The following is a 17,530-nucleotide window of genomic DNA, read 5'->3' as shown; positions in this document are numbered from 1 at the left end:
ATTCGATTCAATGTTATTGGTCACATACACATATTTAGCAGATGTTATTGTGGGTGTAGCGAAATGCTAGTGTTTCTAGCTCCAATAGTACAGTAGTATCTAACACTTCACAACAATACACACGACTCTAAAAGTAATTAACTACCTCCCTGTCCAATAGGGCTCTCTCTCCTGGGTTAACCTATCCCTTTAGTCCATTCCCCAGTTCTTTTAGCCACTTTGGTAAAGAGGCCCTCTTGTCCCCATTGCAATCCCATAGATCAGTGTCCACATATTCCCTTATCCCCTCCTAATAGATACTTAATCAATGTTTCTCTCTGTGGACGTTCTGACACAACAGGAAGGAGTTATAGATATGACTAGATACAATATTCATTTTTAACATTTGATTCAATATATGTTCTGATGGACCATCAACATGTATACTCAGGCTAGAGCATGCCTGGGCTAGAGGCATGGAGAATAAAATAAGGCAACGTTATGATAGATATATATATTTCTCCCTTCTATTGAAAAGCATTGGACATTTGAGATATCATCTACATGATTTATGTCATTCAAATATGTACAATGTCACCTAACTATAAGCCAGAGGCCTAACCGGAACTCGTGGTTCCTCGGGGTAAATTTATCAACATGCTTCATTAGCGAGAGGTGAAGACTAATAACTGTTTCCGCAGTCCCAATGGATTAATTACAACAAGATACACTCAATAATACATTATTTAATCAACTCTCTACGGGGCTCATTAATAAGTGTTTTTCACACCAAGATGAAAGTCTCTGCTAAGTGATGTAATCATGGAAGTGTTATGATTATCAAAATAGCCACAATGAACTGTATTAGGCGAATAAAGGTAAACAGATTGAATACTAGATGGGGCCTTTATAAGACGGTAAAAGTTAAAAAGAGACATCTGATGTCTTTTCTCTTTGCTTATTTGAGCTGTTCTTGCCATAATATGGACTTGGTCTTTTACCAAATAGGGCTATCTTCTGTATACCACCCCTACCTTGTCACACAACACAACTGATTGGCTCAAACGCATTAAGAAGGAATGAAATTCCACAAAATTACTTTTAAATAGGCACACTTAATTGAGGCTGGTTGGAAATACTGCCAAATTCTCTAAAATGACATTGGAGGTGTCTTATGGTAGAGAAATGAACATTCAATTCTCTGGCAACAGCTCTGGTGGACATTCCTGCAGTCAGCATGCCAATTGCATGCACCCTCAAAACTTGAGACATTTGTGGAATTGCATTGTGTGCCAAAACTGCACATTTTAGAGTGGCCTTTATTGTCCCAGCACAAGGTGCACCTGACTAATGATCATGCTGTAAAATCAGCTTCTTGATATGCCACACCTGTCAAGTGGATGGATTATCTTGGCAAAGGAGAAATGCTCACTAACAGGAATGTAAACAAATTTGCGCACAACATTATTCCATATGCTTTTTCATTTTAGCTCATGAAACATGGGACCAACACTTTACATTGCGTTTATATTTTTGTTCAGTGTAAAACGCTATTGTTTAAAAACCCTAAAAAGCAATTGTTTACCTTTTAGATTTCTAAACACACTATCTATTTGTTCGGCTCGCAACCTAACACTCAGATCATATTTTGGCCTAAAAGGCCCGAAAGGCCCAAAAGTTTGAGCACCCCTGTTTATTGATACAAACGTTTGGATTACGCACACATACTTTTTTTAACAGTAAATGTAGCCATACTAATTTGTTATCACATCCACTAGTGTTTTCCTTTCCATTGCATCATTCCTCTCCCTGGTGGGAATTAGAGTTTAGGGATCCTAGATAATTAGCCCTCTGTTATTAGCTTGATTTGTTAGTGCTATAGTACATAGTGATCATGGCGCTCATTAGTTCCTCTGGTCTTTGTACTATAACAGCTTGTCCAACCATGGAAAACAGACTTTTTAATGTCAGGTAACTATCACCTGACCTACTGTCAATATCAAATGTATCCACTTGCTCCAGTTGGGTAATTAACAGTGAAATTATGTCATTCAAAGAGGGTTGCAGATAGGTGTCATTTCACTGACAAGGGGCACCAAATTATAGGTCCAAGTCATTGTTGAAAGTATGACAGTTGGCCATAAACGTAGATATGTATACACTTCGAGTATATACTTCATTGTCTAGTTTCCTGATAATTAAACAGCATGACTTGGTTATTTGTTGCATGTCTACATACCATAAAGACTGAATGCTGTAACCAATGTATCTCAGGCACATACTGGCCTAGAGTAGGGTGAAGGCCTGAATGAAACCACTTGAGGTATCAGCATAAATACAGTACAAGACTAAAAGTAAGTGGACACCTGCTTGCCGTAAATCTCATTCCAAAATCATGGGCATTAATATGGAGGTCATTAACATGGAGTTGGTCCCCCGTTTGCTGCTATAACAGCCTCTACTCTTCTGGGAAGGTTTTCCAGTAGATGTTGGAACTAGAGGTTGACCGATTATGATTTTTCAAATCGCCGATACCGATTACTGGAGGCCCAAAAAAAGCCGATACTGATTAATCGGCCGATTTGTTTTATTTATTTGTAATAATGACAATTACAACAATACTGATTGAACACTTATTTTAACTTAATATAATACATCAATAAAATCAATTTAGCCTCAAGTAAATGATGAAACATGTTCAATTTGGTTTAAATAATGCAAAAACAAAGTGTTGTTGAAGAAAGTAAAAGTGCAATATGTGCTATGTAAGAAAGCTAACGTTTCAATTCCTTGCTTAGAACATGAGAACATATGAAAGCTGGTGGTTCCTTTTAACATGAGTCTTCAATATTCCCAGGTAAGAAGTTTAGGTTGTATTTATTATAGGAATTATAGGACTATTTCCCTCTATAACATTTGTATTTCATTAACCTTTGACTATTGGATGTTCTTATAGACACTTTAGTATTGCCAGTGTAACAGTATAGCTTCCGTCCCTCTTCTCGCTCCTCCCTGGGCTCGAACCAACAACACAACGACAACAGCCACCATCGAAGCAGCGTTACCCATGTAGAGCAAAGGGAACAACTACTAGAAGGCTCAGAGCGAGTGACGTTTGAAACGCTATTAGCGTGCGCTAACTAGCTAGCCATTTCACTTCGGTTACACCAGCCTCATCTCGGGAGTTGATAGGCTTGAAGTCATAAACAGCGCAATGCTTGATGCAAAATGAAGAGCTGTTGGCAAAACGCACTAAAGTGCTGTTTGAATGAATGTTTACGCGCCTGCTTCTGCCTACCACCTCTCAGTCAGATACTTAGATACTTGTATTCTTGTATGCTCAGTCAGATTATAGGACACGCTAGATACTATCTAGTAATATCATCAACCATGAGTAGTTCACTAGTGATTATGACTGATTGTTTTTATAAGATAAGTTTAATGCTAGCTAGCAACTTACCTTGGCTTACTGCATTCGCGTAACAGGCAGTCTCCTTGTGGAGTGCAACGAGAGGCAGGTGGTTATAGCGTTGGACTAGTTAGCTGTACGGTTGCAAGATTGGATCCCTCGAGCTGACAAGGTGAAAATCTGTCGTTCTGCCCCTGAAATAGGCAGTTAACCCACTGTTCCTAGGCCGTCAGAATGTGTTCTTAACTGACTTGCCTAGTTAAATAAAGGTATACAAAAATATATATCCAAAAATAATAATAATACAATTTTAAAAAATGTGGCATATCGGCACCCAAAAAGACCGATTTCCGATTGTTATGAAAACTTGAAATCGGCCCTAATTAATCGGCCATTCCGATTAATCGGTCGAGCTCTAGTTGGAACATTGCTGTGGGGACTAAAGCATTAGTGAGGTCGGCGCTGATGTTGGGCGATTAGGCCTGGCTCGCAGTCGGCATTCCAATTCATCCTAAAGATGTTCAATGGAATTGAGATCAAGGCTCTGTGCAGGCCAGTCCAAAACAATTACTCAAATTTCAAATTTAATCAATCAAATTTATTTTATATAGCCCTTCGTACATCAGCTGATATCTCAAAGTGCTGTACAGAAACCCAGCCTCCCCCTGACCCGTCAAGTAGAAGCCAACACTCTCACCCACCTTCCGACACTACTAGTCTGTTCCCTATCAGATGACCAGCGGGAGAAGTATACATCGCTACTGCGTGCTTTGAACGGTGAGTTTTCTCGTCGTTTTGAGGATTTCAAAGTGTTGGAAAATGACATGCTGTTGGTTTCCTCTCCTTTCACCTTCAATGTGGATAACACTACCACTGAACTTATCGGTTTTCATTCTGATGCAGTGATTGGAGAACTATTCAAAACAATGTCACTGACTAGGTTCTATGCATCTTTCGATGAACAAAACTTTCCAAAGATTAGGAGTCATGCGCAGAAGATGTTTGTACTGTTTGGGTCAACCTATGTATGCGAACAGACATTTTCAGTGATGAAATATAGCAAGTCAAGGCAAAGATCATCTCTTACTGACTCTCACCTCTCAGCAATCCTGCACATAGCGATGTCAGAAACCATACCTGACTTCACTGCTCTAGTCAATGCCCATCAGGGACTTCACTCCTCACACTGATTGAGTAGTTTAAATGTAATGTTGAGCTCTCTCTCTCTTTCTTGTGTTTTTGTGCATACCCGTTAACAAGAGTTGCTGAATGCACAGCGTACTTTTCCCTCCGTGTGGTTGATTGCATGTTAATTAATGAAAATACCTACTAAAAGGAGACATGGATGTGGTTTTATTTCTGTGCATGTTAAAAAACTAAAATAAGTATCATATCTGGACGTGATTTACAGTAGATATATCATACACATGTATAATCCTGTAATATGATCCTGGCCCGCGATGGCAAAAATATATTCTAATGTGTCCCTCCATGGAAAATAATTGCCCAGGCCTTGTCTAGAATGTCATTGTATGCTGTGGCGTTAATATTTCCCTTCATTGGAACTAAGGGGCCAAGCCTGAACCATGAAAAACAGCCCCAGCCCCAGCCCCCTCCTCCAAGAAACTTTACACTGCACTATGCATTAGGGCAGGTAGCGTTCTCCTGGCATCCGCCAAACCCAGATTCATCCGTCGGACTGCCAGATGGTGAAGCAAGATTCATCACTCTAGAGAACGTGTTTCTACTGCTCCAGAGTCCAATGGTGGCGAGCTTTACACCTCTGCAGCCCGACGCTTGGCACTGCGCATGGTGATCTTAGGCTTGGGTGTGGCTGTTAGGCCATGGAAAGCCCTTTCATGAAGCTCCCAATGAACAGTTATTGTGCTGACGTTGATTACAGAGGCAGTTTTGAACCTGGTAGTGAGTGTTGCAACCGAGGACAGACAATTTTTACGCGCTACGCAGTTTAGCACTCAGCTGAAGGTCCCGTTCTGTGAGCTTGTGTGGCCTATCACTTCGCTGTTTCTACTTCACAATAACATCACTTACAGTTGACCGGGGCAGCTCTAGCATGGCACACATTTTAAGAACTGACGTGTTGGAAAGGTGGCATCCCATGACGGTGCCACGTTGAAAGTCACTGAGCTCATTAGTAAGACCATTCTACTGCCAATGTTTGTCTATGGAGATTGCATGGCTTTGTGCTCTATTTTATACAGCTGTCAGCTATGGGTGTGGCTGAAATAGCCAAATCCACTAATTTGAAAGGGTGTCCACGTACGTTATATATAGTGTATCAGGATTTGATCCTACACAGGGCACAAAAAGACCAGCTAGTCTAGATCCAAAACTGTTTGTGCTGTCTATCCAAGTCCTATATGGAGTAATTGTCACGCCAACCAGCCATGTTGGCCTGCTTGGTGTGAAGACGGCACAAACAGATCCAGGTCCAGGCTAACAAACACCTACAGAATATCATTCAAAACCTAGTTGCCAGATGGTTTCCATTAGTGGTCACTCACACAATATTTTAAACATTTTAAATGCATAACTTTTTCCTTCTCAAGAGGAGTTGTCATGACAATCTGCCTAGCTATAGCTCTTGAGACTATGACATGAAAATCCACATGTGACCATTTGACTTACCTCATCATTGTTGAAACGAAGGATGATAAATGATGGGGGAGTGTTGTAGATAAAAAGGATGTAGCCGATACCTGTGGCAGGATTCATACCCTCTTCAGCAAGGTACAAGCGTGGCTTTGGAGGACTGCCTGTATACAGGTTTTCCTCTTGCTGTGGCATTCTTACTCACTCTGTCAAATGTGTTTATATGGGGTATTCAAAATTCCTGGCAGCAGATTTTAAAAAAGAGGATACAAACAGCATGTGTAGTATATCTTCATTTAAAACTTGTATTTACAATTATAACAAATGATAATTTTTAGTTATATTTCTGTTCTTTTTTTCAGGTTTGCCCTTCATTGCTAACAGGATGGACGACAACATGTCATTACCAAGCCATATCCTTCACATCCAGGGTTTTCAATTGCCACAGACATTAATGTATCCAATTTTTTTCTCCTTGCTGTTTGTCTATCTCGCCCTCCTTGTGTCTAACATTGGAGTCCTGGTCGCCATCATCACAGAGAGAAGCTTGCACCAACCAATGTACATCCTCTTCTGTAACCTGTCTGTAAATGATCTGATTGGCAACACTGTCTTGTTGCCTCGCCTCATGGCTGACATTGTTTCAACTGAGAGGTTTATCACGTACAGCCAATGTGTTGCTCAGGCCTTTTTCAGTCACACGTTTGGATCAGCCTCACATATGATACTGATCATTATGGCCTTTGACAGGTATGTGGCCATTTGTTACCCATTAAGGTACACGTCCATAATGACAAACAAAACTTTAGTTATGTTGTCTGTGTCTGCTTGGGGGGCTTCCCTTGTGTTAGTGTCTGTCCTACTGGGTCTCACCATAAGGCTTTCCCGCTGCAGTTCAATCATTCAGAATGCTTATTGTGACAATGCATCATTGTTCAAGCTGTCCTGTGAGAATGTTTCAATCAACAACATCTATGGACTCTTTTTCACTGTGCTGCTCTTTACTTCATCAATGGGAAGCATCGCTGTCACTTATTTCAGGATTGCTGTGATTTGCTGGACCAAGAAAAGCAAAGAGCTGAACAACAGAGCATTTCAGACCTGTGCAAGCCACCTGGTACTGTATCTCATTATGCTGTGGAGTGGGTTTCTAACCATCATACTGCATCGCTTTCCAGACTATCCATATTTGAGAAAACTGGCTTACGTTCTATTTCATGTCGTCCCTGCTAATTTGAATCCAATTATCTACGGCTTGCAAACAAAGTCATTGAAGCAGAAAATTATACAAATACTCAGCCGGAAAGTTACACACTCTTAATACAGATATTTGTTTGGCACTTTGTAAATAATATTGACAGGATTGTTGATTATTCTGGTATCCCTAAAACCCTAAAACAAAATGGATTAGAATTCACCACATACCATTCTTAAGAGTGATGTTTGAGGTACATTTATAAAATGTTCTACTCCATATTCATCATCTTCAGCACCACCCCAACATCAACATATGTTAAAATGCCACCTTTCTATGTTTTGTAGATAAGATAAGTGTTTCCGATGACATCATCTAGTGTGTTTCGTGATTTTAACCAATTATGTGCTGGCAATGAGCAGGCAATGTTCGGGAGAAAATTGTAATATTTCCCTTTAAAGGTTATGTCTTGCCATTTACACATTTTGATGTTGGAGATTATGAATATGAAATAGAAAAATTGTGAAATCACCCTTTAAAGGTGATGTTCTGTAAGATATTTGGAAGTATGAATGAGGGAACTGTAAAGGTGGTGATGTGCACACATTGTTTAACAGGCTTTCCTGTCTGTGCCTAGTCATTACCTGACTGCCAGTCAAAATTGTATCTCTACAGAGACCTCTAGTGTCTGTTAGCTGAAAATTCAGAGGGACGTCTGAGATGCTCAATTCCAAGATTGAAGGTCTGCAATACTGCTGGTTGTCAGGTGAATTGAGAGATTGTCCTTGATGGCCAGAGATTTCACTCACCTGTAGCTGATTCAATCTACAGAGTCAACCTGAAACTGATTCATTCTATAGAGTCAACCTGTAACTGATTCACTCTATAGAGTCAACCTGTACCTGATTCACTCGAAAAGAGTCAACCTGTAACTAATTCACTCTATAGAGCCAACCCGTAACTAATTCACTCTATTGTCAACCTGTACCTGATTCTGGTGCCCCAGGTCTGAATGAAAAACAGCCTGGAATTGAGACAGTAATCCAGTGAGTTTGCAGAGCGCCAAATTCAAATACAGAAATACTCATTATAAAAATTCAGAAAACAAAACATATTTTACATAGGTTTAAAGATTAACTTCTTGTGAATCCAACCACGGTGTCAGATTTAAAAAATGCTTTACGGCGTAAGCATACCTTACGATTATTTGAGAACATAGCCCAGCAGACAAATCATTACAAACAGTAGCCAGCCAAGTAGAAGAGTTACACAAGTCAGAAATAGAGATAAAATTAATCCCTTAGCTTTGATGATCTTCATATGGTGGCACTCAGAAGACATTCATTGACTCAATAAATGTTCCTTTTGTTCGATAAAGTCTCTTTATATCCAAAAACCTCCATTTTGTTTACGCGTTTTCTTCAGTAATCCACAGGCTCAAACGCAGTCAAAACAGGCAGACAAAAAAAATCTGAATTGTATCCGTAAAGTTCATAAAAACATGTCAAACAATGTTTATATTCAATCCTCAGGTTGTTTTTAGCCTAAATGATCTAGAATATTTCAACCGGACAATAACGTAGTCAATATAAAAGGTAAACAAGAAATGCACTCTCTCGGGATTGCACCTGAAAAAGCTCTGCGACACGGGTATCGTCCACTCGTTCAGACTGGTCTTACTCCCTCATTTAGAAGAATACAAGCCTGAAACAATTTCTAAAGACTGTTGACATCTAGTGGAAGGCATAGGAATTGAGTCCTAAGTCAATGGATACTGACTGTCATGGCATTGAATAGAAAACTACAAAACCAAAACAAAAATACTTCCTGAATTTATTTTTCTTAGGTTTTCGCCTACCAAATCAGTTTTGTTATACTCACAGACACTATTTTAACAGTTTTGGAAACTATAGAGTGTTTTTTCTATCCAAATCTACCAGTTATATGCATATCATATCTTCTGGGCCCAAGTAGCAGGTGATTCAATTTTGGCATGCTTTTCATCCAAAATTCTGAATGCTGCCCCCTACCCTAGAGAGGTTAAATCCAATTCAATCAGTGTAGATGAAGGGGAGGAGACAGGTTAAAGAAGGATTTTTAAGCCTTGAGACAATTTAGACATGGATTGTGTATGTGTACCATTCAGAGGATGAATGGGAAAGACACAAGATTTAAGTACCAGGGTATGGTAGTAGGTGCCAGGCACACCAATTTAAGTGTTTCAAGAATTGCAACGCTGCTGGGTTATTCACACTCAACAGTTTCCTGTGTGTATCAAGAACGGTCCACCACCCAACGGACAGCCAGCCAACTTGACACAACTGTGGGAAGCATTGGAGTCAACATGGGCCAGTATCCTTGTGGAACTTTGACACCTTGTAGAGTACATGCCCCGATAGTGGGGTGGGGGATGGGGGGGTCACTGTAAATAAATACTTTTTTTTGTATAAACTGATATTAAAGAAGCAAGGTATTCACAGCTCAGGAGCCTGAATGTGAACTCAAATGTGCATAACCGGTCTAAGCATGGGCAACACTCTGGCAAAAGCATTATACTGTCATAGAAATATGTGCTATTTTGGACATTTTAACTGGCATCGGGCAGAAATGTGCTCTTTTTTAAACCACAACATTTTATGAAAAAGTAGACATTTAAATGATTTGAATCATAATAAACAATAAGCATCAACTTGATATGACATTATTGCTATTCTCTATATACGTTTCTAGAAGTGTATATACCATAGGCAAAATATAATGTATTTTATTACATTCATTTTATTTAGTCAATGCAATAAGATAGGATAGACTAATTGTTACCAGACAACATTTGTCCTCTTTGCTGGCAAAGGAGACAGATAATATTGAATAGAATATTTCACAATTTCTTATAGATATCATTGTATCAGATATCATCATCGGATAAAGCACTAAATAAACTTCAGTTAGTGCTAAATACAGCTGCTAGAAAATGTGATCATATTATTCCAGTGCTAGCCTCCCTACACTGGCTTCCTGTCAAGGCAAGGGTTGATTTCAAGGTTTTACTGCTAACCAACAAAGCATTACATGGGCTTGCTCCTACCTATCTCTCTGATTTGGTCCTACCGTACATACCTACACGTACGCTACGGTCACAAGACACAGGCCTCCTAATTGTCCCTATAATTTCTAAGCAAACAGCTGGAGGCAGGGCTTTCTCCTATAGAGCTACATTTTTATGGAATGGTCTGTATACCCATGTGAGAGACGCAGACTCGGTCTCAACCTTTAAGTCTTTACTGAAGACTCATCTCTTCAGTGGGTCATATGATTGAGTGTAGTCTGGCCCAGGAGTGTGATGGTGAACGGAAAGGCTCTGGAGCAACGAACCGCCCTTGCTGTCTCTGCCTGGCCGGTTCCCCTCTCTCCACTGGGATTCTCTGCCTCTAACCCTATTACAGGGGCTGAGTCATTGGCTTACTGGTGCTCTTTCATGCCGTCCCTAGGAGGGGTGCATCACTTGACTGGGTTGAGTCACTGACGTGATCTTCCTGTCTGGGTTGGCGCCCCCCCCCCCCCCCCCCCCCCCCCCTTAGGTTGTGGGCTATACTCGGCCTTGTCTAAGGATGGTAAGTTGGTGGTTGAAGATATTTCTCTAGTGGTGTGGGGGCTGTGCTTTGGCAAAGTGGGTGGGGTTATATCCTTCCTGTTTGGCCCTGTCCGGGGGTATCATCGGATGGGGCCACAGTGTCTCCTGACCCCTCCTGTCTCAACCTCCAGTATTTATGCTGCAGTAGTTTATGTGTCAGGGGGCTAGGGTCAGTTTGTTATATCTGGAGTACTTCTCCTGTCTTATCCGGTGTCCTGTGTGAATTTAAGTATGCTCTCTCTAATTCTCTCTTTCTCTCTTTCTTTCTCTCTCTCGGAGGACCTGAGCCGTAGGACCACGCCTCAGGACTACCTGGCATGATGACTCCTTGCTGTCCCCAGTCCACCTGGACGTGCTGCTGCTCCAGTTTCAACTGTTCTGCCTGCGGCTATGGAATCCTGACCTGTTCATCGGACGTGCTACCTGTCCCAGACCTATTATTTGACCATGCTGGTCATTTATGAACATTTGAACATCTTGGCCATGTTCTGTTATAATCTCCACCCGGCAAAGCCAGAAGAGGACTGGCCACCCCTCATAGCCTGGTTCCTCTCTAGGTTTCTTCCTAGGTTTTGGCCTTTCTAGGGAGTTTTTCCTAGCCAATGTGCTTCAACGCCTGCATTGCTTGCTGTTTGGGGTTTTAGGCTGGGTTTCTGTACAGCACTTTGAGATATCAGCTGATGTAGGAAGGGCTATATGAATACATTTGATTTGATTTGATTGTGACTTTGGCTGTGGATAATTGAAACGACCATTGAACAGCAGGAAAAATCCCAAATGGCCTTTAACTGATCCAAGGCCTTTTCCCTCTGAAACAGTTCCTACAGTCTTTCTGGTGCTCCCTCTCACAGGAGCAGAGCCAGGCAATTGATATTCATGTCTGTCTGTTAAACAATAACATCACAAGAGGAACATACAGTGAGCTCCAAAAGTATTGGGACAGTGACACATTTGTTGTTGTTTTGGTTCTGTACTCCAGCACTTTGGATTTGAAATGATACAATGACTATGAGGTTAAAGTGCAGACTGTCAGCTTTAATTTGAGGGTATTTTCATCCATATTGGGTGAACCGTTTTGAAATTACAACACTTTTTGTACATAGTTCCCACATTTTAGGGGGCCAAAAGTGCTGGGTATAATTAACTTATGTGTATTAAAGTAGTCAAACATTTACAGTAGTACTTGTTCCAATATTTATAGTACGCAATGACTACATCAAGCTTGTGACTCTGCACATTTGTTGGATGCATTGATTGTGTTTCAGATGATTTTTTAAATAAGAATATAATATTTTTCTAAACACTTCGACATTAATGTGGATGCTACTGTACCAGGATTATGGATCATCCCGAATTAATCATGAACAATGATGAGTGAAAAAGTCACAGATGCACAAATATCATATATGCACAAGTATACAGAAGATGGCCCTATTTGGTAAAACACAAGTCCATATTATGGCAAGAACAGCTCAAATAAGCAAAAAGCAATTTCCTAATGTAAAGCGTGTATTTCCCAATGTAAAGCATTAGAATTCAAGGCACACTTAACCAGCATGGCTACGTCAGCATTATACAGCGATACGCCATCCCATCTGGCTTGGGCTTAGTGGGACAATCATTTGTTTTTCAACAGGACAATGACCCAACACACCTCCATGCTGTGTGAGAGCTATTTGAACAAGAATGATGGAGTGCTGCATCAGATGACCTGGCCTCCACAATCCCCCGACCTCAATCAAATTGATATGGTTTGGGATGAGTCAGACCGCAGAGTGAAGGAAAAGCAGCCAACAAGTGCTCAGTATATGTGGCAACTCCTTCAAAAGGAGTTGTAAAAGCATTCCGGGTGAAGCTGGTTGAGAGAATGCCAAGAGTTTGCAAACCTGTAATCAAGGCAAAGGGTGGCTATTTGGAGAATCTCAGATATATTTTTTGTTTAGCACTTTTTTCATTTCTACATACATGATTCCATATGTGTTATTTCATAGTTTTGATGTCTTCACTATTATTTTACAATGTAGAAAATAGTAAAAATAAAGAACAACGCTTGAATGAGTAGTTGTTCTAAAGCTTTTGACTGGTAGTGTACATTTTCCCCAACACCCAAAAGTACCCATTACATTTTGAATGCTTAGCAGGACAGGAAAATGGTCCAATTCACACACTTATCAAGAGAACATCCCTGGTCATCCCTACTGCCTCAGATCTGTCAGACTCACTAAACACACATGCTTCATTTGTAAAGTATGTTTGTGTTTAGACTTTGCCTCTTGATATCCATAAATAAAAAACACAAGGAAATGGTGTCGTCTGGTTTGCTTAATATAAGGAATTTGAAATGATTTATACTTTTACTTTTGATACTTAAGAATATTTTTGCAATTACATTTCATTTTGATATTTAAGAATATTTAAAACCAAGTACTTTAAGACTTTTTCTCAAGTAGTATTTTACTGGGTGACTTTATTTTTACTTGAGTCATTTTCTATTAAAGTATATTTACTTTTACTCAAGTATGACAATAGGGTACTTTTTCCACCACTGGCATAGATTATGTTCTTCTACTTAGTATATTTAATCACTGCATGAATACTATATAATTTAATATTAAATCACAGTGTATTGGACCACAGTGTATTGAAGGGTCTCTGTGTTCTGATTAAACCAATTATGAGCTGGTGTTGTAGGTCCCAATTATGAGCTTGTGCCAGACAACACAATAAAAAGGTCCCAAAGTGACTCCTGTGTTTTCTGTCTAATTAAAAAGCTTCCTGAAAAGGATTACAGAGGAAGAGTGGGTGAGGAGTTGTTATATAAATTCCCACATTATGCAGCTCTTCCTCAATCCCAGAGATGCGGGTCTGGTGAGATGACCAACACAATGGCAAGTAAGTGAGAACTCCAGTGCTTTCTATGACATGAAAATTGTTTGTGTTTTCTCATTTTCCAATTGGAAAAATCAAATGATACAAGAGCTGTTAAAGGAACAAGAAGAACGGCAGCCATAATTAACATCTTATATTTCTCTTTCAGGTGAACAAAATTACGTTCCCAATATTTAAATAGGAATTGCTTACCATCTGATTAATGTAAAATATATTGTCAACGTTGGCTGGTGAATTGGAGGATGCTAACACTTCTGGTTTCTTTAGAACGTCCTGTTAAATGTTTTTAAAATGCAATAACAAAATGTATAGCTACAATTATTACCTTATTGGAGTCAATGTATTAACCCTAACATCCATTCAACCTTTGTAGATGTTCTTTCTCCCATGTCCATTTGTTTTGTCTCTGTTTGTTAGATGTATGTTTATTTATTTTATTCTCAGTTGTGTGAATCAATGTTTTTTACTAAGTGGGATGCTTTGGATGACCCAACTCTGGCCTCACCCCATTGAAATGTAAAATGGTTTAGGTAAGGGTTTGTGTAATGGTCAGGGTTAGGTGTCAGGATTTAGGGTAGGGTCGTCCCAAGGATCCCGCTTAGCATCTAGCGAGGCTCTATGATTACCTGTGGTAACTTTGGACAACCATGCCCTTGTCCGGATCAACCTTACTCTAAACCTAATGTGCTCAATGCTCTTCACACTGTTGTTTGATGTTTGGTTTGGTTTGGTTTCTAATAGTGAATATTGATTTAAATGAACATCAACAGTGTAGCCTAGTGGTTCAAATACCTGGACCAGCAAAACAGTTCATCAGCAACTGCTCCCTGTGTGCCAATTATGTTGATTAAGGCAGCCCCCCCCCGCACCTCTTTGAACCAGCGTGGTTGGGTTAAATGCGGAAGACACATTTTGGTTGAACGCACTAAGTTGTGCAAGTTGTGCAACTGACTAGATATCCCCCTTCATTGTCAGCTGATTCCATACAAATCTTTGCTTTCGAGTTTGCAGTGTTGTCTATTGGTGAAACGTCTTTACCTGAACAGTGAACAACTATCAAACTAACTCTTACTTCATCCTTAACCTTAAAAGGCTTTTGTTTCCTTCTATTATGATGTAACTTCTGTATCACTTGGATTTCAAAAAGGTCCTACTATATGTGTGTGTCTGTTTGTGTGAGTGAGTGCGTGTGTGTGTGTGTGCGTATGGTGTGTGTGTGCGTATGGTGTGTGTGTATGTGTGTGTGTGAAAATACTGCATGCAGATGATATACCTATTCATAATAAGGTCATGACAACTATACTGCTTAACAACGTATTCCTTGTACTTACACTGTGCCTGACTATCTGCTTTCTATGTAAATATAAACCAGTATGTGTTTTAGACAGTACTTCGTGGGTGCATGTTGTTACATGAAAATCTCATTCTTCTCATAATGTTTTTCAGATGTTTCTCTACCACTGGAGTTCAACGTGAGCCTGTTTTCAGATTTCCTGATACATGGAGGGGAGCTGGGTCTCAAGGAGATCTACACAGACTTGGCCATCTTTCTTCTTGTGGTATACATTATGGTCCTCATCGGCAACGCCATGATCATCACTCTGGTGTTGCTCGACTCCAAACTTCACACACCAATGTATATTTTCCTCTGTAATCTGTCTGTCACAGATATAGTGATCACCACCAGCGTTTTACCTAAAATGATATCAGTGTGTTTGTGGAATGATGTGTCCATTTCATTTGCAGGTTGCTTCTTGCAGATGTATACCTATTTGACATTCCAAACTGCAGAGGGATTTCTCCTATGTGCTATGGCCTACGACCGCTATGTTGCTATCTGCAATCCTTTACGCTACAACAGCATCATGACAATCAATGTATGTGTGATCCTGGCCTCAACAGCATGGGCTTTGGGGATAATTCTTCCAGCGTTGAATGTCATTCTTGCATCACAACTACCTTTCTGTAGTAATCAGATAATGTATTGGTTTTGTGATTATCCTCCGATTGTTACATTGTCTTGTCTGGACACAACACTGTTGATAGATCTAGCCCTCGCATGTGCTTTATTTGTGATGTATGTTCCATTCAGTGTCATAACTTGGTCATATTGTAAAATCATCAAATCTGTTTGCAAAATTGCCACATCTGAAGGGCGGAAAAAAGCTTTCTCTACCTGCTCCTCTCATCTCATTGTTGTCCTTACCTTCTACATTGCTCATTCATGTGTCTACATCAGTGCCAAATCCTATCATATTCATCCCAATGTTCTCATCTTGATATCTATTGTCAACTGTATTTTAACTCCTCTTGTGAACCCACTTGTTTACAGTTTCAGGAACAAACAGATAAAGGATTCTGTCCTGAAACTCTTGTTCTCCAATAAAGTTATTCCATAACGCACCATGTTTGGATTTTATTATTTAAAGATCCAATACAGCCCTTCTTTTTTTTATTATCTCAAAATCAAATCCTTTCTGGGTAACAATTTAAGTACCTTACTGTGATTGTTTTCAATTTAAAAAAACATACTTTTGCTTGGACTGTCTGGTGGTCTGAGTTGGGAGGGAAAAACTGAAAACTAGCTGTTATTGGCAGAAAGGTTTGGAACTCTCTTTCTTATTGGTCTATTAACTAAATTACTGCCTGGTGAGGACACCAGGCAGGCAAGAACTCCACCTCACCAGAACAGACTGAAATTTCAGGCAGACTTTAAAAAAATGTATTTTACTAAAAGGGCATGATCAATTTCACAGTATTATTCCAACCTCATAGTGTGGAAATATGTATGCAACACAGGTAAATCACGTTGTTGTCTGCACTGGGCCTTTAACAATAAATGAACACATTTTTACATTTATATATGTACTTATTTTTTATTTTTTTGTTATTTTTTATTTTTTTATTGTTTTATTTTTTAGTTTAACTAGGCAATTCAGTTAAGAACAAATTCTTATTTACAATGACGACCTACCGGGGAACAGTGTGTTACCTGCCTTGTTCAGGGGTAGAACAACACATTTTTACCATGTCAGCTTAGGGATTTGATCCAGCAACGTTTCGGTTACTGGCCTCTAACACTCTAACCACTACGCTACCTGCTGCCCTTAATAATTATACTCAAATATGATTGTTACTTTGAAATGGTAAAAGGTTACACAGTGAGGAAAAAACAATGTCTATACACTCCGGGTTGATATTGACTGGAGCTTCCAGATTTGAATACTATCACACACATTTAAGTTCCATTGAGGTGTACAACTCCCTGCTGGAAACACAAGACTGTTTGCTGCATATCAGCATTTGCAGTGAACACCTAGCTAGCCGATGGAGTTTGTGAAGAGTTTGTTGAGCATCTATCCATGCGTATAAACATTTTAGAGGATCAAAAAGATGTTTTGGACATAATTAATCAGAAACTATTTGCCCCAGTCATAAGCCTACATAATGATGCAACATGGGAAGGGGAGCACAGAAGAGAGTAGTAGCTTTTATTATCCATTTTAGTTCTGCTCTCGTTTGCCAGGAATTCAATGCATGTATTACCAATCATGCATGCTTGGGAGTTATTAGGCCTACTGTTGTGTGAAACGCTGATTGGCTGGAATAATCCCAGGAAACCAACTATGTTCTGAACTAGGAGAGAGTCTGCAGTGAGAGGAGGTGTGTGAAGCCCCTGGGAACTGCAGGAGCGCCACAACATAGACAGGACAACAGAAACACAACACTTGGTCTCTAGATCAAGTCCACATGAGGACCTGTACATTGAGATAAACTAGTCATATTGTCAAGTCACTATCAGGAGATTGATATT

The 17,530-nt window shown here is 39.8% G+C and overlaps 2 protein-coding genes across 2 annotated transcripts; both read left to right on the top strand.

The window, feature by feature from the left end:
* Window positions 1–6,386: 6,386 nt before the first annotated feature.
* LOC110507200 (olfactory receptor 52E4-like) lies at window positions 6,387–7,486 on the top strand. The gene has a single exon (XM_090223922.1). It carries the CDS (start codon window positions 6,387–6,389, stop codon window positions 7,320–7,322), a length of 936 nt encoding a protein of 311 aa, XP_090080048.1. The 3' UTR covers window positions 7,323–7,486.
* Window positions 7,487–13,712: 6,226 nt separating this feature from the next.
* LOC110507267 (olfactory receptor 10J1-like) lies at window positions 13,713–16,115 on the top strand. Its single transcript, XM_021587152.3, has 2 exons — window positions 13,713–13,719; window positions 15,163–16,115. The coding sequence occupies exons 1-2, from the start codon at window positions 13,713–13,715 to the stop codon at window positions 16,113–16,115; spliced, it is 960 nt and encodes a 319-aa protein (XP_021442827.3).
* The last annotated feature ends 1,415 nt before the right edge of the window (window positions 16,116–17,530 follow it).

Source organism: Oncorhynchus mykiss, chromosome 27 (assembly GCF_057628025.1).
Source record: "Oncorhynchus mykiss isolate SJ-2025 chromosome 27, ASM5762802v1, whole genome shotgun sequence".
NCBI classification, from domain to species: Eukaryota; Metazoa; Chordata; class Actinopteri; order Salmoniformes; family Salmonidae; genus Oncorhynchus; species Oncorhynchus mykiss.
The sequence above is the reverse complement of the archived record's forward strand: the minus strand, read 5'-3'. Positions and strand labels throughout refer to the sequence as shown.